The sequence below is a fragment of the Hemitrygon akajei genome, chromosome 15 (genome assembly GCF_048418815.1).
Source record: "Hemitrygon akajei chromosome 15, sHemAka1.3, whole genome shotgun sequence".
NCBI classification, from domain to species: domain Eukaryota; kingdom Metazoa; phylum Chordata; class Chondrichthyes; order Myliobatiformes; family Dasyatidae; genus Hemitrygon; species Hemitrygon akajei.
The window spans coordinates 41,647,732-41,675,538 of NC_133138.1; the positions used below are offsets into that span (position 1 = coordinate 41,647,732).

A 27,807-nucleotide genomic window follows, 5' to 3' on the forward strand; every position below is an offset into this window, starting at 1 on the left:
TCTCAAAGCAGTTTATCACAGTAGATGAGAGTGCCACTGGGTGATAGTCATTGAGGCAGCTCACCCTGCTCTTCCTGGGCACTGATATGATTATCGCTCTTTTGAAGCAGGTGGAAACCTCTGACTGCAGAAGGGAGAGGTTGGAGATGCCCTTGCACACTCACACCAGTTGGTTGACACAGGTTATCAGCGCTCTACCAGGTAAACCATCAGGGTGGACGCCTTGTGAGGTTTCATCCTCTTCAAAGATGTTCTGACATTGACCTGCGAGAGATCACAGGTCCCCAGTCCCTTTTCCTTCAGTTTACCAATTTAATTGGCAAATTTGTGCACTGGTCCTGTGCAGGGATTTGACTGAGTGTACCAATTAAATTGGTAAGCTGAAGGGAAAGGGAATTGCAATTATGAGGATGGGACAAATGGTAAACTTCCAAGAACCTATAAAAGGATTTTTTTTCTATTTTGTGCCTTGAGAATTTTGTTTTAAGTGACACAGCACTTCACAGATGCCAGATGAAGGATCTTCATCGAAAACGTCGCTGCCTGACTCGTTGAGTTCCTTAAGCATTTTGAGTGTGTGTTGCTCAGTATTTCAGGCATTGTAGAATCTCTGGTGTCTCCTTCACAGTTTCTACACGTTAAATTAGTAGTGAATAAAACTTTGCTGGTGTTCAGCTGATGACTTGTCCTTTGCTGCCCTTTAAAGAAAGCTTGATCTTGAGCCATTCATGTCAAATATAACAATAATTGGGCGGCACTGCAGAGTATCTCATTCACAGCAGGGCCCCTTTCTTCGTTCTTAGGAGGTTCAAGCTTGCCTGTAAACACTACATTGATTTTTTACCGAGAATGCGGGAAGTTGCAGTGTACCAGCAAGATTTATTCATCCTGAAGAGGACAACATACTTCATATCATGAATCTATTTGTGCTTTCCATGATTGTGAAAACGTTTGAAAAAAAAAGGCATTGTCCAAATATCACACCAAGGTAACCAAGGATACAAAAATCTACGTTAAAAAATGTTTGTCCTTATAGAGCTGGGATGGGCGCGTCCAGGATGCAATTATTGTAAACCCTTCTCTTTCCGCAAGATTAGTTGTATTAGCTTGTAAATCATGAATATTTTTACTAACAATTTACACCGAGGAGAAACATTTTAAGCTGCAGCGTCTAAAGTCTAAATTGGACCTTTTTTGTTGGCCTTTGTGCGGAAAATTTGTACACAGGGTGGAAAATTAAAAATCAGTGGCGAAATGTATGCATAAACATGAGCAATTTTAAAAATGTTTAAATGTTGGTGAGAATAAAATGGTTGTTGGAATAATGAATGAAAGCTGCATTTCATACATTTGCAGGAAGGGCTGGTCTTCAGAGAGAGAAGTGCAGCCAATGAATACGGTACATTAAAAATTAATTGTTTATTTGCTCGACTGGTCCTTTATTCCCGGGCGGAAGTGCGCTTGCGCCGCACGTATTTCCGTGTTGTGACTTTCGTTGCTTTGATAAAGGTTGCAAAGGGATCGCTGCGTTCCTGATCGGCAGAGAGGAGCAGAAACAAACGTTAACCGGGACCTGCCTTTCTTTCTGCACCGCTGCGCTGCCTCGCGTGAAGAGTTTTTTTAAAAGGGTGTTTTGTGTGTGTGTTTTTTTAATGTGCGTGTCCTGTCTCGATCTGAATTATCCGAGCCCTGGAGACCCGAGAAAATTGGCTAAAAGAAAAAGCCCAGAGCGGGAATGGCAAGATGAGATGTGCCGTGTTCTTCTCACTCGGCTTTAGCTTTTAACCCTTGTAGTGCTTTCCAGTGGAAAACCTCTCCAGGCCAGCGAGCACCAGGAACTGGATGTAACAGCCGGGTCGCCGCTGCGGTCTATTGTCGGGTAAGATCATTATTTTGTATACACAGACTGGAATAAAAGAACGCGATCGCACGCGTCCGTATTGTGCAGATTCCGTGAAGTTCTTGAATAAAGATTTTAGCATTTATAATGAGATTAAAAAGCGGTTATAAAAACATGATCATATTCTTTTGTGACTGATGTTCAAGAACGTCTTTTTTTTAACATAACGGACATGAAAAAAGATTGGTGTTGGTAATTCCCTCAGGTGGTTGTTGCAGATAGGGTTTGAAATGTAGTTCTTTTGCATTTCTCATTTTTTTTTGTGTTTCCCATCTCAACATTGCAGGAAATAATTGACTTGGAATAATCAAGGGGCGAGAGAATATAAACTTCATTTCCATAAAAGTGAATTATTTTGCTATTAATTTGTACAATGTTTCGGTTAAATTGAGGTAACTTGCCCCTGTTAAACACTTGCAGAATACTGTAAATAATAAAGACGCATTTTTTGTATATTGGAAGATTGTTTTCAATTCTAGTTTAGTTTCATCATCTGCAAAACTGATTAATGTTATAAATAATACTTCAAGTGCCACGATGCTATTTATTGTTGCATTTTTAAAACAGAGTTTGCATTCCCCCCTTTCCTTCTGGAAAAAAAAAGGACATTCTTCCCACAATACAATGTTTATCAATATATCTTTTCATACAAGCTCACCCAGTTGTGGAAATTCATAATGTGCAAGGGGCAAGTGCATAATCTAAACTTGTGTTTGTTCATTATGTGAACTTTAAGGGTTACTTTGTCTTTCAAAAAATTTGTAAGTCATGATAATACCTTATGACCTTGAAGATATTTTATTTTTGAAAACATGCTTAAGATTGAACTCATTCTGACAAAGTGTCAAGATATATATTATAAATATGAAAAATGCCCTTTGCTTTGCTGTTGGGGTATCTACTAAAAGACTAGTATAGCTACCTCTCACACAGAATGGCCTTTAGCACTACTGTTGCTTGCATTGAAACCTTATTACTCCCCACCTATGAACAATGGACCTCAACTGTGTCACATATAGGGACAATGGATGATGCAATTTACTTGGAATTGAAGTTAAGTGTAACCAAACAATTCTTAGAAGATGCATTTTAAATAGGTAGATTTATTGTCTTTTGTATTTTATATGTAAAAGTTATGCAAATGGAATGACATGGTACTGGAATCTCAAAAACTTGATCTTGGGTGGGATATGGAAAGAGTTTCGGAAGTTATATTTAGGATTAAGAAACAAATTATGGATTTCTAACAATTCGAGCATTTTCCATCAACTCCGATGCTGCAGAGCAGAGAGTAGGAATAATAATAATGCTGTTTTGGATAAAATTTATATCCGATTCTGACTTGATGGCTGTTTAATGCTAAGATCCTCTGCTCGTAGAGGATAAAATGTGTTGCAAAGCATCTGAACATCAGAATATTGGGCTCAGCTGGATACCTGTTTTTGTTAAAGTTTAGAACAAATCCTGTTTAACACAGAAATCAAAGGATTTCCACAGGGAGCACACTGGAAGATGCACCTGGGTGCAATATACTTGCAGGCAGGTACACAAGATTTTTGGATTGAAGTGGGGTACTTGTTGAAATGAAGCAACACCTCGAAAAGGCATGGACATCCAACTTAAATATTCGCTTTGAGAGAGCTGCTCTAGTACGCTCTAATAAAGTTGGCCAGTAGTCTTGCAACATTTCTGAAGCAGAAGGAGTTGTCGAGGCTGATCTTGTTTACTCGGGGAAGGTACAATGTCTCCAACTGCAGAGGTGGGACACAGTGGATGAATTAAAATGGCCTACCACAATCTCCATCTTTGGAGTCAGTCAAATAAATTTACAGTCTTCCAACACTAGATGGCGCTAAGAGAGATACAGACGACTGAATCTTTAGGATGGACACACCTTCAGCAGTTTTCCAACCATCTTTTCTATTTATGGTCGAATTGCACAGTTGAAGTGAGATTTGTTGTGAAACTTACAGAATAAAAAAAAACTCAAAGACATATAACAGTTAATAAACCAATGTATTAACAAGGTTAATATACGACTACATAAATCTCCATAATGTTATTTTTCATCACTGAAAGGATGTTTTATCCATTATATTCATTATCTGCACTTAAAAGATAGACAATAAAATGGTTACATGTCGTAAAATGTTTTTATGCAGGCCGAAATTTGTGGTCTGCTTAGAATGTTGGCAGTGCAGTTTGTGACTAACAGTAACAGTTCTCTGTTTGTAATTGAGGTTTCAAATATGAACCCATGGATTTAAGTGTAAAGCAAAGGGACTTTTCCCAAAGCTGTCATTGTCTCAGAACCAGAACTTTTTTAGGATGAGAATCCAGATCTAGCAGAACAAGGGGAAATCTGACATTTCCTTACCTCAACATCCTATTTCACCCCACTGTGAACTTTTGATCCTGTCTCGTTGATCTTCTGCCACTTAAGCATTGACCTTCTTTGTCCTTGCCTCATCCGCTATCAATATCTTCACTCAATACTGGTTAACTGATTTTGCAAGTACTGTAGTGCATAGGTAGGTAGATGCTTTACAATATAACGAAGCTGTAAGTGCATCATTTTACTGCCATCCTCTTTAAGGAAAGCACTACTTTAATTTTACTCTAAGAACCCACCTAATGCCTGATGTTCCTGTTGACCAACTCCAATATTCAGATTGCAGTACGAGAACAGTTCTTGTTTTGTTATCCCACTTCCATTAATTGGACTCTTAAACATTTTACTTACTGAAGCCAAACCCCACAGTTGCTCCCAGAGCAAACTAATAAAAGCGGAGGGCTGCCCAGTAGTCAACGAAGACTGTAATCGCGTGCCAATAACTTGGAATTAGTAGCTGATTCAAGACCAGTTGCTTAGATGGCGTGGGACTTAATAATTCTCAGAAATCTAATTATAATACACCATCTCTCTAAATAAATAAAGAGAATGTAAGTATTTTAATAAACAAATTGACTTTGATGTGCGCATAGGACTGCACTCAACAGTGTAACTAGAGAAAAAAAGTTAGAATTGTGGTAGAGTACTGCAAGCACATATTCCTGACAAAGTCAATGGATATGCCAAACTGAATTTTGTGTGTCTATAAAAGTATACCTATTGCACAGAAATGTTAATTAGGCCTCCTCCTCCTCCTCATGTTCATCTTTTGCTGGCCTTCCTTTAACCTGGTGTTCCAGTGCAGTGCCAGTTATCAGCGGGGAAGAAGTGAATGGCCTTGTATCCAATCCCGGGTAGCTCTGGAGTCTAGACTAAGAAGACTTGGCTTTCTCCTGCAGCAGTTGTAGAGCGTCTGGTGGCTGTCAGGCTGCAGCAAGGTCATTGGTGAAGAGCAGCGGTGACATCACTAATAAGCTACAGCTGCTCCCTCCCCCATGGGACAGGGTAACAGCAATTTTAGTAATAGGTTGTAAAACATCATGTTTTATTTCTGCGACATCTTGCAAGACTCTTTGTATGCTAATAGACAGAAATGTGTTGGCAGTGATCTCAGCTTGCATGGCAGAAAGCTGATTTACTGCTGTTCTGGGGCACGTGTTGGTTTCTACTTGGAAGAGAGGACATTGGCTGTGATGGCCTGCTTCTTAACTGTGGGAATGGAGTCGCCATATTTCTGTGCTGGGGGGAAAAAGAATTCCAAATGGGTACAAAGCCCTGAGCAAAGTTACTGCTGGAGTCTGCTGTGTTCCTTGACATTGTAAACAAGTTTAGTGGGAGGTCTGATTCTGTAGGCTGGCTCTTTAACACTATGTCTGATGTCCCTGCAGTAATACTGTTCTCTGGTGAAGTGATACCCAGACTTGTCATTGACACAACCTAGGCTCTCACCTACACTTCTAGAGTCTCCTGATGTGTAAACCAATCACTGAATTCCTTGGACTGAGGTAGTGCCTGGGATTATCAAATCAAGTTACAGTGTCTCTTCTCATTCTCCTTTAACCACCTGATTGTGGTTTTTAGCTTTCTGAAATACAGATATTGAGGAGGATTATGTTGAGTGGAGGCTGTGGGCATAATGAGCAAAAGTAGTACAGCTCTTCCCTCCCATTGCCACTGCTCTGATAATGTTCCACCTCAAAGCCAGTAAGAAGGAAGGGGTCAGATGGTAGTTCTTGCAGAGTGTGTTTGGGGAACACCCTAGGTATCCCTGGCAATGTCTGCAGGGTGTGAGATAAATGTGGGAAACTTACAGCACCGCCAAACTTGTGAAGTTGCAGTGGAGTGTGTGAAAGTCAGGGGCCAGTCCTGAGTGAGGTAGTGAATGACAGGGATGTGTGCATTCAAAAGTTTTTGAGTAGTTGGTGGTATGCAGTTGCTGTTCCTTTGGTTCCCTCAACTGCATAGAGAAGAGGAGCCTGCTACATGGGCAGTAGCTTGCTCCCCAAATCGTACTGCGTATCACACAGTCAGCTGGAGCGTCATATCTGTGGTCGACCCCCAACCAACGGAGGGCCTCATGGTGGAACGCAGACGTGGTCGTGTAGCCAGGAAACCGGTCCACCAACTCTGCACTGTTCATCAAGCACCACTTACCCCACTTACATATATTTCCAGCAGCTACCTCCCACCCCTCCCCTTTTGTACAGAGATTCTATCACTTGCCTGTACAGCAGGGCCAATTAACCCTATTTGACAGGGACTAAGAGATAAACATGTGGGGTCTTTGAACTTTCTGATGCATTTCATCCAGATCCTCAAGAGATTTAATCTCTCATGTGGTCTGCTGTATCTCGAAACAACAGCTCCTAATTAGTGGATCGCCTCTTTGCCAAGGACAGAAGATCTCTCGCGCTCTCTCTCTCTCTCCACTAAGACCTCTAGCGCAATGGTGAAGCTTGTTTCCTTGTATTTGTTTCACCTTTTTCTGCGTGAAACCCGGTTCCGAGACTGGTTCCACCAACTGCTGAAGTCATAATCTGTCTCTAAGAGCTGCAAATTCACTTTACGTAGTGTGGGGTGGTGTTAAATGGCAGTATCTACTCATGCCTACTGTTGATGTGGTAAACTAATAATTGGGTGGTTATAATTGGCTGCACACAGCCATCAAGCAAGCAAGCTGGCTGCACAAAGTTTGTATCAAAACAAAACGTCCCAATGATGATTCCCTAGAATATGCAGTTTACCCTGAGAGATTTAAGTAAATTTGAAGCATCTTTCCAAGTCTCAAATTCACTTTCTGCTGCTGCTCTTAGGTTGATGCAGTCTTCTGTTTGTAAATATCTGATTTACGGTAAGTCTTTTGAGAGCCAGGTAGATTGCACCTCCCAAATAAACTGGAAGAGAATGGGTGCCTTACAAATATTTGTAAACGTTCAAATAAGCAACTGTTTTCTTTAAATTATAATTTAAAAATAAAAATCTACTTAAATGTAAATTAACTCAACTAAATCAGAAATTATGACTGTATATTGTTGTTGCACTTTTCCATGTTAAAATTGTGTGCATTGAGGAAATGCGTGAGGAAATCTAGGAAGGGTTTATGCTGTGATGCTGCACCTTTCAAAATTATATTTTTTTAGTCAATAGTTATTACCCCTCAACTGTCAGGCTCCTGAACCAGAGTGGATAACTCACTCACCCCAAAAACTGAACTGACTTCGCTACCTAGAGATTCACATTTAAGGAGTCTACAACTCTTGTTCTCAATATTATTTATTTTTTAATATTATTTTGTTTTTCTTTTTGCACTTGCATAATTTGTTGTCTTGTGCTCATTGGGCATTAGTCCATCTGTAGTTTTTCATTGATTCTGTTGTGCTTCTTTGTATCTACTGTGAATGCCTGCAAGAAAAACGAGTCATGTATGTACTTTGATAATAAATTTACTTTGCATATTTTGAGCTGTTCATAAAATGGATGGAGCAAAGTACTGGAGGAACGCACCATTGTTTCATAGAGTACTACGGTGCAGAAACAGGCTCATTGGCCCATCTGTTTCATGCTGAATCTATTAATCTGCTGAGTCCCATTGACCTGAACCCAGACCATAGCCCCCCTTACCCCTTCCACCCAGGTGCCGATCCAAATTTTCTCTTCAATGTTGAAATCACATCCATCGCTTCCACTGGCAGTTCGTTCCACACTCTCACCACTGTTCCCTTTAAACAGTTCACATTTCACCTTACACCATAGCCTGTACCTGTAGTTGCACCTAACCTCCATGGAGAAACCTGCCAGCGTTTATCCTATCTACGCCCCTCATAAATTTGTATACTTCTGTCAAATCTCCCCTCATTCTCCTACGCTCTAAGAAATAAAGTCTTGTCCTTCTCTACCCTTCTCTAGAATTCTGGTCTGCAAGACCTGGCAACATCCTTGTAAATTTTCTATGCACTCTTTCAATCTTATTGGTAACTTTTCCTGTAGGTAGTTGACCAGAAGTGGGTATAATACTCCAAATTAAACCTCACCAACATCTTGCTATATCACTTTTTTTTTGGGGGGGGGGAGGTCTTTAATCTTGCATATAATCTGATAAATTCTACAAAATGTTTGGGATAAGAATTTCACCTTTTCCTGTTCAGTCATTGTGTTAGTACTGTGGAAAACGCCACAGCTTAGATTCTTTGCATATCTGGGAAGAACTAGCTTTCAAAGAGCTGGTTGCTTGGTTATATTTTCCTATTCAAACACTTGCCCAGTTTTTAAGAGCTGCTTGCCTCCATTTTGTGGTTGTATTGGGTGTGATGTTTACTTTCACTTCATGAAAGTTACAGCAACTTTGGGATTTCCAAGCATTTATAGATTAACATAGCGTTTGCATTTCAGCACTCCTCTACAGTGTTGCTGCCCCCTCCAGGAGAATCAGGAAATTATTGAAGGTGACTTGACCACTCAAAAATGGCCAGGAAGTTGTATGCTTTTGTGGATGAAGCCCAAGTCAGGTTTTAAATGGTCCACTAAGCCATAAGTGAACCTCAGCTGTTTTTCTGGACTGAACTCATGTATGTGTATTTTAACTGTTCCAGATAACTATTTCAGAATATAATGGATTCTTAAAATGCTCATGTTAAAGCATTTAAAGCAATGTTAATTACAGGAAGGATATTAATAAGGTTGAAAGAGTGCAGAGAATGTTTACAAGGATGTTGTTGGGACTTGAGAAACGTGAGTTACAGAGAAAGGTTGAATAGGTTGGGACTTTATTCCCTGGAGCGTAGAAGAATGAGGGGAGATTTGATAGAGGTGTATAAAATTATGATAGCTATAGATAGAGTGAATGCAAGCAGGCTTTTTCCACGGAGGCTATGGGAGAAAACAAACAGAGGACATGGGTTAAGGATGAAAAGGGAACATGGGGAGGGGGGGCTTCTTCACACAGCAGTGGGAGTGTGGAATGAGCTGCCAGATGAAGTGGTGAATGCGGGCTCACTTTGAACATTCAAGAAGAACTTGGGACAGGTACATGGATGAGAGATGTATGGAGGGATATGGTCCAGGTGCAGGTCAGTGGGACTAGGGAGAAAAATGGTTCGGTACAGCCAAGAAGGGCCTGTTTCTGTGCTGTAGTGTTCTATGGTTCTAAAGAAAGCTCTTTCTTATTACACCTGTGCATTTTCCAAGGTTTATTTTAGATTCATAGAGTTGTACAGCACAAAACCGATTTCTGTTGTCTGGTCTGCCCATGTGAGTAAGATGCCTATCTAAGCCAATCCCACGGCCCATATACCTTTAAACTTCTACCTACGATCTTTTAAATGTTAGTTTTGTCTCTGTCTCTACCATCTCCTCTGGCTGCTCATTCTCCATATTCTTCATCCTCTGTGGCCCAGAAGTCGTGCTCCTCGGGTCCCCTTCAAATCTTTCCCCTCTTATGTTAAACCTACGTGCTGTAGATTTACCCTCCACTACCCTAGGGAAGAATACTATAATTATTTACCCTGTCTATACCCCTTACAATTGTGAAAACATTTATAAGGTCACCCTTTGGCCTCCTCTGTTTCAGTGAGAGTAAACCCGCTATCTCTGATCTCTCCTTTTACCTACAGCCTTCCATTCCAGGCAACGTGCTGGTGAATCACTCCAGCACACCCTCCATCACTACCACATCCTCTCTGTAGAGTGGTGATCAGAACTGTGAGAGTGTATCCCAGCTTCACTCAGGGATTCAGCTTGTGAAGGCAAGAACATCAAATGTTTTTATTACCACACTATCCACCTGTGTCACCACTTCCAGGGAGCAATAGACTTGCAGCCCCAAGTCTATCTGTAGATCAACACTTCCAAAGTCTGTACACTTTGCTTTGTCTGCCCTAGCAGAATTTACCCTCACGAAGTTCGCTACTTAGCACTTGTCTGGATTAAACCTGATGCGCTGCTGCTCCGCTCAGTTTTCCAGCTGATCTATGCCTGCTGTATCTTTAAGCAACCTCTCTGTTACCTGCCACTGCACCAATTAGTGTGTCATCTGCAGACTTACTAATCACACCCCTTGCATCTTCATTCAAGTTGTTTACGACATTCACCTGTCCCTGGGGTACAACACATAACGGATTTCCAGTCACATAGGCACCCACCTACTTCTATCCTCTGCCTCCGTTCTTCAAGCCAATTTTGAATCCAGTCCAACAACATGCCTGGCATTCCTTGTAACCTGAACCTCTGGACCAGCCGGCCTTGGGCGTCAAAAGCCTTGCTAAAGACCATATAGATAACATCTACTACATTGCTGCCTTCAGTCCCTGCGGCTACCGATCTCTCCTGTGCAAAGACATGTTCATTGCTCCAAATCAGCCGCTGCTTTTCCAAGTGAACTTAAATCCTGTCCCTCAGAATGCTCTTGAGCAACTTCCCTACCACTGATACAAGGCATCTCCTACTGCCCATTTTGAACAAGGGGACAACATTAGCTATCCTCCAAGCTACTGGGGTCTTGACCATAGCTAACAAATAACTAAACATCTGTCTGACCCCTAGCAATCTCCTCCCTTGCTTCTGTCAGCATCCTGAGAGAAACTTTGTGCACTCCCAGGAATTTATGCAGCCTAATGTTCCTGTTGCTGGCACTCCTTCTGCTTAATAGACGCTTACTCCAGAAAACAAGCCCGTCCATGAACTCTCCAGTCTCTACGTTCTCCATGGTGAATACCAACGAAAAAGATCCGAATGTCGGTGAAATCCTTTGGCTCTATGCGTAGATTACCCCTCTCCTGTCTGCCTCATGAGGAGACTTGCACCCTCCTTAGCACGCTCTTGCTTCTAATAGATTTATAAAAGGTTTTAGAGTTTTCCTTATCCTTCTTGCAAGGTCATTTCATGGTCCCTTTTCACTCTTCTAATTTCCTTACGTCTTCCCCTCTCAGCCCTGGGTGTGTTATTTGATGACAGTTTCCTCTACCTGCCATATGCTTCCTTTATTCTCCCCTGATCAAACCTGCACTATATCCCCAATTCTGATGGGTTTTTTTTGCAAGTTATTTATTATATCCTCCCTAACTATTTGCTTGCTTATTTTAATTAATGGCCTAATTCCAGATAATAAATTGATAAAGTGGTCTTGATATTAATTCTGTACAGGGGACAATCTTACCTTATACTTGTTGGATATGCATGGTGCAACAACGATAACAGAGCAGTAGGAGTAAATGTTTTCACTGAGCCACGCAGGCAAAAGGCAGGTAACTACAGGCCAGTTGGGAAATGCTTGAAGCTGCCATTAAAGTAGAAATAGTGAGGCATCTGGAAAGAAATGGATCCATCAGGCAGATTAAGCATGGATTCAGCAAAGGCAGATCCTGTTTGACAAACCTACTGGAGTTCTTTTAGGATATAATGAGTGCAGTTGATAGAGGGGAATAGATGGATGTTATTTACTTGGATTTCCAGAAAACATTCAATAAGGTGCCACATTAAAGACATCCATAAGATAAGGGTGCATAAAATTGTGGGTAATGTATTAGGATGGACAGAGGATTAGTTAACTAATGGAAAGCAGAGAGTTAGGATACATGGTGTTCCTCCGGTTGGCGATCAGTGGTGAGTGGTGTGCTCCAGGGGTCAGTGCTGGGCCCTGCAGCTGTTCACGATGTACATTAACGATCTGGAAGAGGGAACCAAGGGTAGTGTATCTCAGCTTGCTGGATACTAAATTGAGTGGAAAAGCAAATTGTGCAGAAGGTATGGAGAGTCTACAGGGAGATGTAGACAGGTTAAGTGAGGGGCAAGGGTCTGGCAGATGGAGTACAATGTTGGTAAATTTGAGGTCATCCACTTTGGAAGGAAAAATGGAAGATCAGATTATCATTTAAATGGTAAAAAAACTGCAGCGTGCCGCTGTGCAGAGGGACCTGGGAGTGTTTGTGCATGGATTGCAAAAGGGTTTGCAGGCTATCGAAGGCAAATGGAATGTTGCCCTTCATTGTTTGAGGAATTGAATTTAAGAGCAGGGAGATTATTCTGCAACTGTGTAGGTGACTGGGGAGGCTGCACCTGGACTACTGCATGCAGTTCTGGTCTGCTTACTTGAAGAAGGATATACTGGCTTTGGAGACAGTGCAGAGGAGGTTCACCAGGTTGATTCTAGAAACGAGGGCGTTAGACTGTGAGGAGAGATTGAGTCACCTGTGATTGGATTTGCTGGAATTCAGAAGGATGAGAGGAGGTCTTATAGAAACATATAAAATTATGAAGGGCAAGTTGCTTCCACTGGTAGGTGAGACTAGAACTAGGGGATATTGCCTTAAGATTTGGGGGAGTAAATTTAGGACAGAGATGAGGAGGAACTGCTTTTTCCAGAGAGTGGTGAATCTGTGGAATTCTCTGTCCAATGAAGGAGTGGAGACTACCTCAGTAAATATATTTACGACAAAGTTGGATAAATTTTGCATAGTAGGGGAATTAAGGGTTATGGGGGGACAGGCAGGTAGGTGGAGGTGAGTGCGTGGTCAGATCTCATTGAATGGCGGAGCAGGATCAACGGGCCAGGTGGCCTACTCCTGCTCCTATTTCTTATGTACTGAGTCATGGCAGTCACCATACATGCTGGGCAACCTGCAGTGTGGGAGCTGTGAACTGGTGCCCGCCAAGATGGAAACATGCACACTTGAAAGCCCATGCAGAAAGGGAGAGACCAATCGGCCACATTCTCACCCTGGTATAACAACACCGAAGTATGTCATTAAAGCATGTTTGGTCCCATTTTCCTGTCTCTTTTTATCCACGTCAATACTGGAATCATTGCAAAATGTAATGCTTCTCAATCCTGATATATTGAAGGACTTGGGGAATAAACTGGAAAGGCTTGGGGTTCTACCTGGGTTGGAGATAATTAAACAGATATGAATGAAAAGCACATTACTAATCCAAAATATAGTTCAGAACACCTGTCATGGATTCAAATATTAATGGGTAAAATTAGAACCAAGGAAGAAAATTATTTGTTACTGAGAGTTGATCCATTTATTGGAGGTGCAGCTAGTGGAGTCAATCTGGTTCAGTCCTGTCCTCAGCCCATTCCATGTGGAACTTGGACATTCTCCCTCTGAATGCATGGGTTTCCTCCCACGTCTCAAAAACGTGCAAGTCGGTCACTGTGAACTGTCATTATTGCATAGGTGAGTGGTGCAATCTGGTGGGGGGGGGGTATGTTTGGAGTTGGAAGGCATAGTGCAGGCTCTTTGGCCTACGATGATGTGCCCACCTTTTAACCTACTCTAAGGTCAATCTGACCTTTCCCTTGTACATCCTCCTTTGCTTCAAAAGGCCCTAGTCAACTCATTCTTTCATCGTAAGACATACTCTCTAATCCAGGCAGCATCCTGGTAAATTTTTGCACTTTCTGTAATGCTTCCATATCTTACCTATAATGAGGCAACCAGAACTGGATACAATATTCCAAGTGGTCTAACCAGAGTTTTATAGAGCTGCTCTGGCTCAATAAAAGAGCCTTGAACTCAACTAATGATGACCAACACATCGTACACCTTCTTAACAACCCTATTGTTTGTTCAACAACTTTGTGGGATCTATGGACGGACCGCAAGAGATTTCTGTTCCTCCACATTGCTAAGAATCCTTCCTTTAACCCTGTACCTTTGCCATTAAGTTGGATCTTCCAATGTGCATAACTTCACACTTCTCTGTAATAAACTGCATCTGCCACTTCTCAGCCCAGCTCTGCATCCTATTGATGTTCCATTGTTACCCTTGACACTTATGTACAGCACCACCGTCCTTTGTATCATTTGTAAGCTCACTAATCCATCCTTCCTCGTTTTAAAAATCACAAAGAGCAAAGTATAAGACATAGGAGCAGAATTTGGCCACTTGGCCTACCAAGTCTGTTTTGCCATTCCATCAACTCCATTCTCCTTCCTTCTCCCTGTGACCATAAGACAGAGGAGGAGAATTAGGTCATTGAGCCTATTAAGTGCTCTACTGTTCCATCATGGCTGACTTTTATCCTTCTCAACCACATTCTTCTGCCTTTTTCCCATAGCCTTTGACGCCCTGACTTATTAAGAACCTATCAACCACCACTTTAGTTATACCCAGTGTCTTGGCCTCCACTCTGGCCTCTACCAAAGAAATTCCTCCTCATCTCTGTTCTAAAGGGCCATCCTTGTGGGGCTGTGCCCTCTGGTCCTAGACTTCCCTCACTGTAGGAAAGATCTTCTCCCCATCCACTCTATTTAGGCCTTTCAATATTTGATAGGCTTCAATGAGATCCCCCACCCCCTCATTCTTCTAAACTCTAATGAGTACAGGCCCAGAGCCATCAAATGCCACTTTTATTCCTGGGATCATTCTTCTGAACCCTCTCCAGTGCTAGCACATCCAGATCCCTGCGGTCACCAACCTCCAGGCAGAAAAAGTACCACCACCCTCTGCCTTCTGTGAACAAGCCAATCGAAGAGATCAGAAAAAGAAGAGATTAATGTAGGACCAATGCAAATTGGTAGTTGATGTAAGCACAGCTTTAATGAGTGCAAGGGCCTCTTTCCATACTGTAACTCTTATAAACAAAATGCCCTCCTGTAAACTAGACTTTCACCAAGAGTTATGAATTGAAAACCCAAGGGGAGAAAAATGGATTCCTGACAATGAAGCTTTTTTGGGGGTGCATACTTTAAATCAAGTCAAATGGCCTTCCTTGTCTTCAAAATGTCTTCTGATTTTTGTAATGGTTCTGGCTGAATGACACAATATATTTTGGGATCAACGTTTTAAAAAAAAGTGTGCCGAATTATGGAGTGCCTGACGGAAAGCTCTTCTTCCATTTGTGCATAAATAAATACATGTTCAAAATGCCCACTTTTCATAAATCTGAAATAATTTGATTGAAAAATTCTCTTTAAAAGCTTTTCTCAGCAAATCACCTTGACACAAAATTTCAAAAAGACCAATTGAATTGGAAAGTTGCAAATAAAACCACATTTGATGAAGATGGATGTTCAGATCAGGAAGTACTGCTGCAACAGCAGTAATTCTGTATGCTTTACCCATCTGTCAAACACTCTCAGACAGGCTGAAAATGGTACTGTGTATGCTGCTGTTCAAATGTAAAGTGACAATTCTCTCATTGCAGTTGCTGAATTAGAAACAGTTTTATTGTTCCATTTCTAGAAATTTTTATCTCCCTAATGTTCTTTCAGGTTCATCTATATTTGGACGTATCCAGTTGCATGCTAATGTAACAACATTCTAAAAAGAATTATTTTCCGCAAGAAAAGCCATTAACGTACTTAAAAAAAAAGTTTTTAGTATTAATCTATTGGGCTGTTTCCTTGCGAAATGTGAAACTGCCTATTCCGCGCTGTATCTCAATAAATAAATTTACATCGGTTTTCATTGATTCGGCCTCCACTGCTAAATGAGATACAGAATGCCAGAGGTTTATGGACCCTGGAGAATCAATTTCTCCATGTACACATCTTAAATCAATGACTCCTTATTCTGAGTTGTGCTGCCTCATGTAATATGGATCAGTTGAACAGCAATCGTACTTGTGAGAGTTTAGAAGACAGTGAGGTAAACTTACTGAAATGTACTATATAGCATGGGGGGCCTCATGGTACGGATGCCGAGATCCCCTGGTGGGGGCTTCTAAAACATAGTCTTTAGGCTTCATCTTTAGTTTAAGTGCAGTGACATCATAAAACATATCATGGTATTATAGTTGAGAAAGACAAACGGTAAACTGCATAGCTAAGCAAAAGTGTTTAGGAATCTTGATACAGGCTCTGTACTGACTGGAAACAAAATCCATCCCTGCAAACAACGAGGGGAAACGAGACAGGAAACCTTCCTATCGTTGGTAATATTTTCACATCAAAATCAGTAGAAATGTAGGGAAGCAAAACATACAACATTCTGGACGGACTCTGCAGACCAGGCAGCATCTATGGAAAAGTGTAAACAGTCGACGTCTCGGGCCGAGACCCTTCATCGGGACTGGAGAAAAAAGATCGGAAGTCAGAGTAAGAAAGTGGGGGAGGGTAGGAAGATGTACAAGGTAGTAGGTGATAGGTGAAACCAGGAGAGGGGAAGAGGTGAAATAAAGAGCTGGGAAGTTGATCGGTGAAAGAGATAAAGGGCAGGAGAAGGGGGAATCTGATAGGAGAGGACAGAAGGCCATGGAAGAGAGGGAGGAGGACCGGAGGGAAGTGATGGACAGGTAAGGAAATAAGGTGAGAGAGGGAAAAGGGGATGGGGAATGGTGAAGGAGAAATGGGGGGGGGGGGGTAATTACCAGAAGTTGGAGAAATTGACGTTCATGCCATAAGGTTGGAGGCTACCCAGACGGAATATAAGGTGTTGTTCCTCCAACCCGAGTGTGACCTCATCGCAACAGGAGAGGAGGCCATGGACTGGCATGTCGAATGGGAATGAGAAGGAGAATTAAAATATGCAGCCGTTGGGAGATCCCGCGTTTTCTGGAGGATGGCGTGTAGGTGCTCAGCAGAGTAGTCTCCCAATCTACCTCCGGCCTCCTGTATATTAGTGAGACCACATTGGGAGCACCAGATACAGTCGGAGACCCAACAGACTCATGGATGAAGTGTCGCCTCACCTGGAAGGACTGTTTGGGGCCCTGAATGGTAGTGAGGGAGCAAGTGTAGGGGCAGGTGTGGCACTTGTTCTGCTTGCAAGGGTAAGTACCGAGAGGGAGACCAGTGGGGGGGGGGGGGGGAACAAATGGACAAGGGAGTTGTGTAGGGAGTGATCCCTGTGGAAAGTAGGGTGTAGGGAAAGATATGCTTGATGATGGTATCCTGTTGGGGATGGTGTAAATCATGGAGAATTGTGCTGGTTGTGGTAGGAGAGGACAAGAGGAGCCCTATCCCTGGTGGGATGGTGGGTGGATGGAGTGAGTGCAGATGTGCGCAAAATGGAAGAGATGTAGGTGAGGGCTGCGTTGATGGTGGAGGAAGGAAAGGCATAGCGAAGTGTTCCACATCAGCCATTTTGAGTACGGTTGGAAAGGGTCAAGGAAGCCGATAGACAGAAGGAAATAATTTTTATTCAAGTGAACTTTTATTCACTTTTTATATTCAATCAGAAGTACAGGCAATTATCATATTAAGCTTGAATTGTTACTCTAAGTATATCAAGTGTGCAGCAATTGTACTGTATGTTGGTCTGTTAAGATGGAATGAGTCGCTGTTTATCTCTTCATCCATAAAGTACTCAAGCTTTTGTAGTTTCAGCACATTCACTGCTTAAGTTACCTAATGATAATGTTAAATTTATTTGTCTTGAGGTCTGTTTGTAAGAGGTATTGTAAAACCTTGGTCTTCAAAGGTGTATAAACTGTTTCTGATCATGGAAATAACACATTATTTAATTTAAAAAAAGCCCTTTTTTCAGTGATGCAGAAGATGTGAATGTTATTCACATCATAGATATTCCTATTTATTTGCGATTAATCATTCACAGCAATTCTCTTTTCCTTTTCCAGGTTGGTGTCTATTTGTGCGAGGGACGGTATGAATTACAGAGGTCAGTAACATATTCAAGTATTTTACTATTCGTGTTAGTGCAGTGTGGTCCCTTCATGGAAGAAGTGTTGAATTCAGTCTTCCAGTCATTTGAAATGATGAAATGACCATTCGTATGATTAACTTCGGAGGAAAACTAATGAATGTTTTAATGTACTCTTCATCGAAGTAACGTCCTGAAGAGAGTGCATCAGTAATATTTTTGTACACATCTATTCAGTGCTTACATTAGTCTTCCGGTTCTTATGGCCACACAGTGATTCAGCAGGGGGCATTGTGCAGCTCCTGGCGTTCCTGTTTGAGATGGAGAAGTCTCTGGCTGCTTCCTAGGGAATTTACACTTAAAGAGACATAATCCATTATAATAATTATGCACTGTGAATCAGAATCAGACTTTAATCGCCAAGTACCTATGCACATACAAGGAATTTACTTCTGGCAGATGTTGTCTCTCTGCTCATAACAATAATAATGATAAATATAAATGAAAATATAGATTATACATACAGGTAGTGCAATCCAAGTAATAGTTAGCCGACAGTTAACTGGCAGTTAACTGTTCAGCAAAGTGACCATGACACTATTATACCATTTCAAATTCATATAATTTTACGGGATGTCACCATTGTTTTAAAAAGTAAACCAACATATATATAGTGCCATTCAAGGTCTCAGAATATCACAACACCCATCAGAAGGCATTGATGTATTATGATTCTTCTCCTTTTCTTCCTGCTAGCCCTCAATGAGTCAAGTTTGATTCTCCAGTTACGTTGGTTCAGAGTTAGCTTACAAGACCAGTGTGGGCATTGCAGAATCTGCAGCAAGCCTATCAAAGGGGTATTTGATGGGCTAGCATTAGTTTGGGATGTTTATGGGAGATTCCGACACTTGGATCCCAGGTTTACATTTTGAATGGTCACGGACCATAGATTCTCACAAGTCAATGGGATTGTTGCACTTTGAGAACATCCTTGAATCCTTTCCTCTGACCAGATGGTAGTCACTTGCCATTATAGTGCTCAGAATTCTGTATTTGTTTTGAGGGACTAGAGCATGCAAATAATGTGGCCTGTCTATCAAAGACAGCAGAGTGTAGATATTGACTCGCTGCTGACAAGAGTGCAAGTTGAATAGTTTCCCACAAGTTCTGCAGATGAGCTTCATTCCATGGGGAAGCTTGATGGAGGGGAAAAGCAGCAAGACCGGGAAACGTGCTGGAGCAATGACTTAATCTTGCTTGACTAGTTTTCTGAGATTGGGTCAGTTGTAGATCCATAATTTAACATAACAGCTGGTATGTCATCGTGAAGCAGATATAGTTATCAGGACAGAATGGCTCGGGTGGGTTTATTCTCACTGAAATGCATGTGACTGAGGAGTGACTTCAGAGATTTATAGTTTTATGAGGGGTCTAGAGAGAGGAATAAATAGAGTCTTTCTCACAGGATGGGAGAGTCTAGAACCAGAAGATGCAGAAGATGAAGGGTTAAGTTTTTCCATTCAGGATGATGAATATATGGATTGAGCAGGCAGAGGAGGTGGTAGAGGAGATAGAATTACAACATTTCTAAGGCAATTGGACAGGTGCTTAGATGGGAAATGTATAGAGGAATGTGGACCTAATGTTGACGAATAGGATTAGTGTAGATAGGCATCTCAGTCGTGGGGAAAAATGGCCTGATTCAACGCTGTATGAGTCTGAGATGGAAAGAAATTCTTAAAAAGCGATTTGCTACACTCCCTCTCAATAGACAAAGGCCATGTATGTTGCTCCTTGTATATTTCTAGTAGTTGTCATGTGATAAAGATCATGTCTACTGTGCTTCAAATATAACACAATCAGTTCTCTGAATTATTAGGATTCAAGTCAGGTTTCTGGATAACTGGTCTTTTGACTTATGACAGGGTTTTTACACCCAGAATAATACACAAATTTATCAAATTTGGCTTGCCGCTAAATCAAGTTTTGAAGAAATAGAAGATGTCACAGTTTAACATTGGTTTATTGATTAGAAAACTGTGGAACAAAATAAGTGAGCTACCATCTTAAGGTTCAACCAAGCAACAAACTTCACGAGTTACATCAGTGACAAGAAACCTGATTCGGATTCTGCAGAAAAGCACCTGTGGCATTTCCTTGTACTGATGCTGTTTGTTGTTGGGACTGAAGCTGGTTGCAAAGCTTGCCTTTCTTAAACTTAGAGAGCTAAGAATCTATCGTGAACTTAGAGGAAAAATGTTATCCAGTACAGAGTTAATTAGTGCAAAAAATATTATCCAGGGAAGCAAAGGAATATTAGCAATATTATAGAGTTCTGGGGGTGGTTGCAAGGTTTCTGAAAAATTAAGAATCCAACTCCTTGATTAGAAGTGTAAAAGTTCTTGACTGGCTGGGTTTCCATGCTGATGAAAGAGCACATTTTACAATCATTTTTCCCTGGAGTTCACTTGTGTAAAAACCCATTCTTTAAAAACAAAACACAAGAACTTAATAAGTAACTTTATAATCACTTTAAAACTCACACACTTTTCAGCTTTCTTTTTTGTTTTGTCACATTTACCATGATAAGGTTTTATATAATCTTGTTGAAAGATTAAAGAAAATAGAGTAATTGAAAGTAATTTGACAGGGACATAATTTTTTTTTGAAAAGTGCTGGCAAAGTGCACACTTTTATTTTGGAAAAAGACTTAAAAAAAGTCACACAAAAAAATCTCCACTTAACCGTTGCCATGTTGTGTGTTCTAATCGAGCAAGTCTGTGCTGATCACATTGGTAAGTAATTGCCTGGCACAAAGCAGTGGTCTGTGATGGAGCAGGCTACCCATGTATTGTGAACACTGATCAGTCGCAGAATTGTGCAAGTCTCCCCAACATTTGACCATGGCAGCCCAGTCCCAATTTATGTGGTTTTTGCAGTGTGTGAGCTTTATAGCCTGAAAGAGACTGATTGCAGCCACCATCCCTCATCTTCCCCCATACCCTAAGTCACATGTTTTTGCTGCAATGTTGAACTGAAACCATCACTGTAAAATATTCTACAATGATGCGCTAAAGTTTAAAGATTCTGACCAAGTGGTCCTGCCTGGTTCACCTGTGAAATCATGAGGTTTTGCATTTTGCAGCAGTTTCCCTTGCTTTTTCCAGAATGTTTTAGTTCCATGGCTATGAATCACCTTGCACCCAGAATGTGTTCTCAGTACACAGGCTGAGCAATGAGAGTGACAGGCTAATGATAGCGTGCACCATTGTCTTCAGTGGTGGTGTTACGGAACCATGACTTGAGGAATTATGGAGATAGGGAACGATAAATGGATAGATTTTAAAATGCAACTCATTATCTACTGACTTTTTGAATTTATGGGCTAATATTTCTAATTAGTCATTCCAAATATTGACATTACTATTTTGGTTTTATTTAACAATATGTTAAACTTGTAATGATTAATCTTACAATTATATTTTTGAGTAGCTCAATGCCTGGCACAAATGGTTTAAAAATGTACATGGAAACTCTGCTGCTGCACGATGGTAGTGCTGAGTTTAGATCTGATCTTGTGATTCCTCAGATGAGAGTTTTGACTTGGTTCCAAAAAGTTTCTTATAGAGTTATTTTTATATTTATCATTACAAATTATTTAAATATGCTTTTGTGATCTTGTTCTTAGAAATAATGCACTCAGTTGGCTGCAGTAATACTAGCTGCTGTCAGTCTGTGAAGGAGGTGAATCTCGGTGCGGATGATGCGAGTAGCGATGACCAATTTGACTTGTGTTCTTCTCAACCGGACAAACTTTATGGGAACAGCTACAAGCCAATAAGCTGCATTAAACAAGAGTCGCTGGAGGAACCGAATTCGCAAATAGATGTTGAAATAAACGCAGAAGCCCAGGATGATATGAAACGAAGGAAAAACATTTTCCGAGCAGGGAAACGAGGAAGACCTTCAGGGACGACAAAAGCTGCTGGGTACAGAACCAGTACAGGCCGACCTCTGGGAACAACAAAAGCAGCTGGGTTTAAGACCAGCCCAGGCAGGCCCTTGGGCACAACCAAGGCAGCGGGATACCGCGTCAGCCCAGGGAGGCCGCCAGGTACCATGAAAACTCTCTCCCACATATCAGGTTTCGATTTCCCATCAGGCAGTAGTGTTACTTTTAGCTATTCAATGGTCCATAAAAAGCATTACGTGGACCGTCCCACAAGTAGAAACACGGAACTGAATCAGTAAATCACCTGCTTTGTTTTTCTATAATCTGTTTGTTCCTTGACAAAGTAGGGTAACTTTTTATACAACATATTGATACTATACGATTATAACCAACTTGTTGAACAGCGTAGAGGTTGTGGAATCTAGGCTCTAAAATAGAACTAACTGCCTTTGGAAAATTATACCTATTAGTTATAATATTTCTTTGATACTGGTTTTGCTGCAAACTACAGTATCATTTTGAATGATTTATTCGCTAGGGTCCAGTTTCAAACATGATTTCCACTTTACGAGAAGGCTGTACATACTTGAGTAGTAGGAAAAATAAAGAGGGAAAGCTGGACGTCCTGGGATCTGCTGTAGTTCAAAGTATATATAGTTCTACCTGATTAGTTTTGGCCTTGTTGCAATTAATAATTGCCAAGGCAACCATACTGAATTTTCCTTATTTTATACACTTAGTTGTGGGAAAATGAATATGAATGATTATAAGAAGACTTGATGCATGCAGGTGTAACTATGATGGCACTCATGAGCTACTGGGGTTCCTTTGACTGGTGAAGTGCAATTTTCAATTATTTGAATTATTTTAATTACACTATTTTTGCCTTTGGGAAATTTGAGAAAGGGATAGGGCATTAGTTTCCACAAAGACGTCTTAAAGGTGTTCAGCTGAAAGCCGCAGTGAGCTGATGCGGACTGTCTTATAGAGGTAAGCTTACGAATGAAGAAGCTGCTATGAAGGGTGTGCACAGCTGTACTTCATGAAAAATAATTATCACTGAGTTTAGTTACTGTTCTTAAGTGATGATTATCGACGTGGCATAGAACTTTGTATGACAACCCGTGCTTTACAAAAGCCTTGCTGGTAACCATAATCTTTATTTCCCCCGATTACAAAATGCTGTAAGTCACTCAGTCTGGCTTTCGAAGCATTTTTAGGAGTACTGCTACACATACTGTATTTTTTGTGTTCAGTCGATCTAATGTGAATCCTGCCGGGGCTGAAGTTAGATATCACATGATCTGATTCTCAACTTTTGTGAATTAACTACTGGAACATCTTAGGATTTATTTTTAAAGTAACGTAGTTGTTAATAGAAGCCAGACGTTTACTCTCTTTCTTGTGATACACTGCAGTAGAATGGAGAGAAATACCTGGTTAGTTAAATGGAATAACGGATTTCTAAGGATTTTGATGCAGGATTGATCAAAGCAGCTTTTCAGAAAGGTTGACTTTATGTGCGTGGAATTCAATTCTTGGATGATCTTCCACAACTGAGGCAGAAGTACTGCAAAGTAAAAATAATGCCTAAACTGTGAAATTGTTGTAAATGTCATGTAATAAGTTACAAATTTTCACTTAGAAATGCTACTCCTGTTAAATTTTTAATGTGGGCTCCAATTTTAATTTAGGTACTCAGAAGCTTGAGAAGAGAGACCATTGTAACAGAGTTGTGGTTAGACTGAAGCCAGTTATTCATTGGTTCTGGAACTTCCACTCAAATTTCACTAGTAGAATGTTAATGAATGTTTTTTGTGACTTGCATGCTTGTAAGACAACAAAATAATCATTAACATTTTACTATGAACGCCATCTCCTTCAGTTGAGGTGGCTATTATAATCTCCAACGAGCTAACTGTAGTGTTGTTTGGCCTGGGACTTTTTAGATGTCAGTCTTAAAATTGTGACAACTAGTTAATCATTCATTGGTACTGCATCATAATTAATGTGTTTTGTAAAATAAAATCTTACTTGCATGGCACTCTGTGTCTGAAATGCATTTAAAAACAAATGCAATGTAATATGAAGCCTATTTTTGCAAAGCTATACAATATTTCTCTATTTCTCTCTATTAGTATTTAACAGGCAAAAGCAAGATCGAAGAAAAACTCAACAGCCAGAGAGTTGAGCACTGTACTTAACGCTTCTGCTTAATCACAATTGGACATACAAAAGATTAAAAAAAAGACAACTACACGAATCGTTCCTAGAAAGGCAGGTTTTCCACATTTATTAAATATACTACTGTAATGATAACACTGGTTTCATCAGAAGTATTCCATTGTATATGTATGTCTTTAAGGTTTAATTACATATTTGTAGCATCCATTGTGGCTGACTGTCATCACTAATCCAACACTTGAGATATAATCTACTTTCAAGAATATACCTCAGACTGTTTTTGCATTGCCAGCATTCCTAAACTGGACACTAGTTATCTGTTCCATAATAGAACCATTTTTCTTTTCAGAAATCCTTGCAGACATGTTTTAAATGGACTTAAAAGTGAAATGTATCCAAGACTGATACAGTAATAACTGCTTCAGAACTGTACATGTGTGATACTTAGAGCAATGCTGCTGCTCAATATTTTAAGTTGGCAAGCAGATCGTCTTTCATAGATGCTGCATTTTACGGATTTAATTAATGTCTGCCAGCAGATACTGCTACAAGTCTTGGAGATCACTACTCTTGAAGAATCCTCAGCTGTAGGGTGCCTCTGTTCGGAACACCTCTGTTACATGTTGACAAAACTGCATGCTTCAGATTTGTTGCTACTTGTGATGCCATATTGTACACACAATTGCTGCAACAAAATGCTTGTATGTAACGGACAAAGTTTGTAGTTTGTATGATAAAACTTTTTTTTAGTATTTTGTGCATGTTATTTTAGATGGGAAATTTACTCTGAAGGACCTTTGTTTATGGTTTAGTGGGTAAATGGATCACATATTGTGGTTATAGACTAGGACATTGTCCAGATTAGTCCTTGCTCTTTGCTAAGTTTCCTAATTTCAGTTGTGATATGGACACGGTTGTGTTTCACTATGATATTCTCAATTGGTAATCCTCCAGTTGACAATTTGTCTATAACAGGCTTTGAATGTGGAATATGACTTATGGAGGGAATAAATGAAGCATGGTCACTTAGAATAGTAGCATCTTACACCAAAGAAAATAGCTTGTTATCCCTGTGCTGGATCCCAGATTATTTTTTAATATCCTGACCTTGACCATCACATGCAGAATTTTCTTTCCTGCGAGAGAATTTATTCTCTCATGGGCAACTGTAATATATTTAGAAATGCCCATTACGGACAAAAATAAGAAAAATCCGTGGAGCATAAATTCTTTTCTAAAGTCGTTATGTGTGGAACAGGTCAAAGTTTAGAAAATTTCTGAATCATTTCCCTTATTTTCTAGATAACCTGAAAGAATGTATTGAAATGTGTTGTTCCCCTATTTTTACAGTGATAGTCACTAAACTACAGTAGTCAATGGATCTGAACCACATAGTGCATGGAGAGGCCTGGTTTTGTTACTGTCTCCTGCAGTAAAATTACGTCCCAGTAATAGCTTGGTTTTGAGGTAAGCAAAGGACACTGAGGAGAAAAACTTCTGAGGCTGTTGTCCACTGGCTCTGCTTATCTCTACAAATCCTGTGCACCCAGTGACCAGTTTTCTTGTGTGTTTGGCACTTGTGTGCAGTTTCTCACCATGTCATTCACTAATTGGTTGAAATGATTTCCTGTCCTCTTACCAGAAGTTTAGTTTCTGATGTTCTGGGCATCATAACCTGCCTTCAAAATTCATTTTGGGAATACCTATGTGTTGTGATTTGTCAGGGATCGTAGCAAGAATTTTGTTGCACATGTAAAAGGAAAATAATATATCTTGTTTTCTCAATGATAGGGAAACAAAGTTTGTCACAAGGGAAAGTTGCTTTGGCAAATACATTTTTGGTCAAAGTGGAAACCTTATGGGTTACTCGACTGTGTGCACAATGTTTTTTTTCTGGAGTGACAACATTTGAAAAGAAATGGAGAGAAATGTTGATCTACCGATCATTTTTCTGTACGAGTATAAAAGTTCATATCTGCCGGAACTAATACTGATAGAAAGTCAATTTATTTTAAAATTTATTTTGTTATGCAATATTATTTAAAAATATTAGTTTGCCTTACTGTATATAAAAGTGAAAAAACTTGCTGAATTACTTCCCAAAGTTATACTTTTCCTTGATAATTTACTTCTCTTCAGGAAAATAGACAGCTAGTTAGTGCTGCAGCTGTGGATTCCAGTTAATTGGGACACATCGGGACCTGTTCGTTTTGGCTCATTTGAGCAGCTACCCCAGTTAGCTGGTTTCATGGAAAAGGTATAAAAAGAGATAAACTACCATTTAACGGATTATGTATTTAAATGGAATACAGAACAAACTAGAACACTTTGTATTATTTCCTAGTGGTTGTGTGCTGCCATGTTCTTTTAATTGACTGCAAGTGAGCAAAATCAGCGCAGACGCCTAGTGTAGAATAATGGACAGCCTTCTTGCAATGATATCAATGATTGCATCCTCCAAATCTTCATTTTCTTTGTAACATTCAAGGTGATTGTTGATACCTTCAAATTCTTTGTAGGTCCTAACTTGTTGAAGTAGTAAAATTGTTTAATTTTCACTCTCTGCTCTTTCTGGAATTTCCAAACCTCAGTGCTTGAAACCACAGTGAGCAAACAGTTCTAAATTGTCTTACTGTTTACTTCTTGCCAATTATCAGTTACAGAAATGACTGCTTTTTGAACACAAAAACACACAAAAGACACTACTTAAAAACTGTTGCTTTAAGCGAGGCGTAGTGTCTGACGATCACATAAGTGCATGCGACTGACGCTAGTTAAAAACTTTGCGGTGACAGTCTCCTGCCCCAGTTGAATGGCATAGTGTTCCATATAAACAAAGGGAATCCCAGTTATTTTCTCGATTCATTTTTGTTCCAGATAAGTAGCTGTCCCAATTAATCATAGCCCAATTAACCGGAATCTACTGTACTTACATTTGCTGCTGATTGCAAGAATTCAGTTCCATCTCCTTTCAGATGTGGAACTCTGCTGCTAATTGTCGGGGGTTCCAATTGCAGTTACTAATGCAGACCAACAAGTGATATCTTGTGAAGAATGTTCTTAAATGTTGAAACACACCAAGGTATTGCAGCAATTTGACAATAATTCCTTGTCCCTGCAGACACTTTCAACAACAAAAGAAACCACCTTGCTTCCTTGTTTTCATGGATGATATATAAATGTTATAGCATTAGGAATTTTTTGATTATATGATAGAACTTACTTTTCTATTACTGTTCTTGGATGAGAAACTGGTGAAACAGCAGTTATTGTAGTCAAGTTTTCGGTTAGTTCTAAAGTGATCTACTTAGGAAATTGCTCTTTGTGCTTTAGGTCAAAATATATTTTTTTAGGCCTTTTGATCTAAAATTAGTTCTGATTAAACATTATTGGTTTTCAACTCAAGAATTAATGGTCTCTGCATAACAGAGAAAGCTGTATTTTTATTTTTATCCCCCTCACTCGAATCTTTAAATAAAGGACTGTATTAAAATCAGAAGTGGTACATTACAGTTTTTCATTTAAATATTGTCTTTTTAAAGAATTTTAAATTGCAATCTTATAGTATGCTACTAATTATTTTTGTAGGTAATCCATTGTTTTCTCCTCCTTCATCCATACACAAATAAAATTATAGAAAAACTTGTATTTCAGTTCTCACACCACTGTTTATCTTTCAGGTGCATTCTGCCATTTCTGATACTGTTAATGTGGGGAAAAAACACATTTTAAACAATTGGTTCACTTGTTAACAAATGGAGTGCATGGTTCTTTTTAAAAGTGATGCTGACTCTGCATCTGTGGAAAGTTGCCAGCTTAAACCTGGCACTTTAGAGG

General features: G+C 40.1%; 1 protein-coding gene across 3 annotated transcripts; it reads left to right on the plus strand.

The window, feature by feature from the left end:
• The first annotated feature begins 869 nt into the window (after nt 1-869).
• LOC140739280 (UPF0461 protein C5orf24 homolog) lies at nt 870-27,469 on the plus strand. 3 transcript variants are annotated; one of them, XR_012101592.1, is made up of 6 exons: nt 874-988; nt 1,357-1,879; nt 17,812-17,852; nt 21,523-21,948; nt 23,925-24,063; nt 24,320-27,469. XR_012101592.1 is itself a non-coding variant. In XM_073067432.1 (5 exons), exons 3-5 carry the CDS (start codon nt 17,840-17,842, stop codon nt 23,975-23,977), a joined length of 492 nt encoding a protein of 163 aa, XP_072923533.1. In that variant the 5' UTR covers nt 875-988; nt 1,357-1,879; nt 17,812-17,839; the 3' UTR covers nt 23,978-27,469. The 3 variants fall into 3 exon arrangements, 2 of the variants coding, with proteins under 2 accessions (XP_072923532.1, XP_072923533.1); XM_073067432.1 differs by having other exon boundaries at nt 875-988; nt 23,925-27,469; XM_073067431.1 differs by having other exon boundaries at nt 870-988; nt 21,523-27,469.
• Nucleotides 27,470-27,807: the final 338 nt, after the last annotated feature.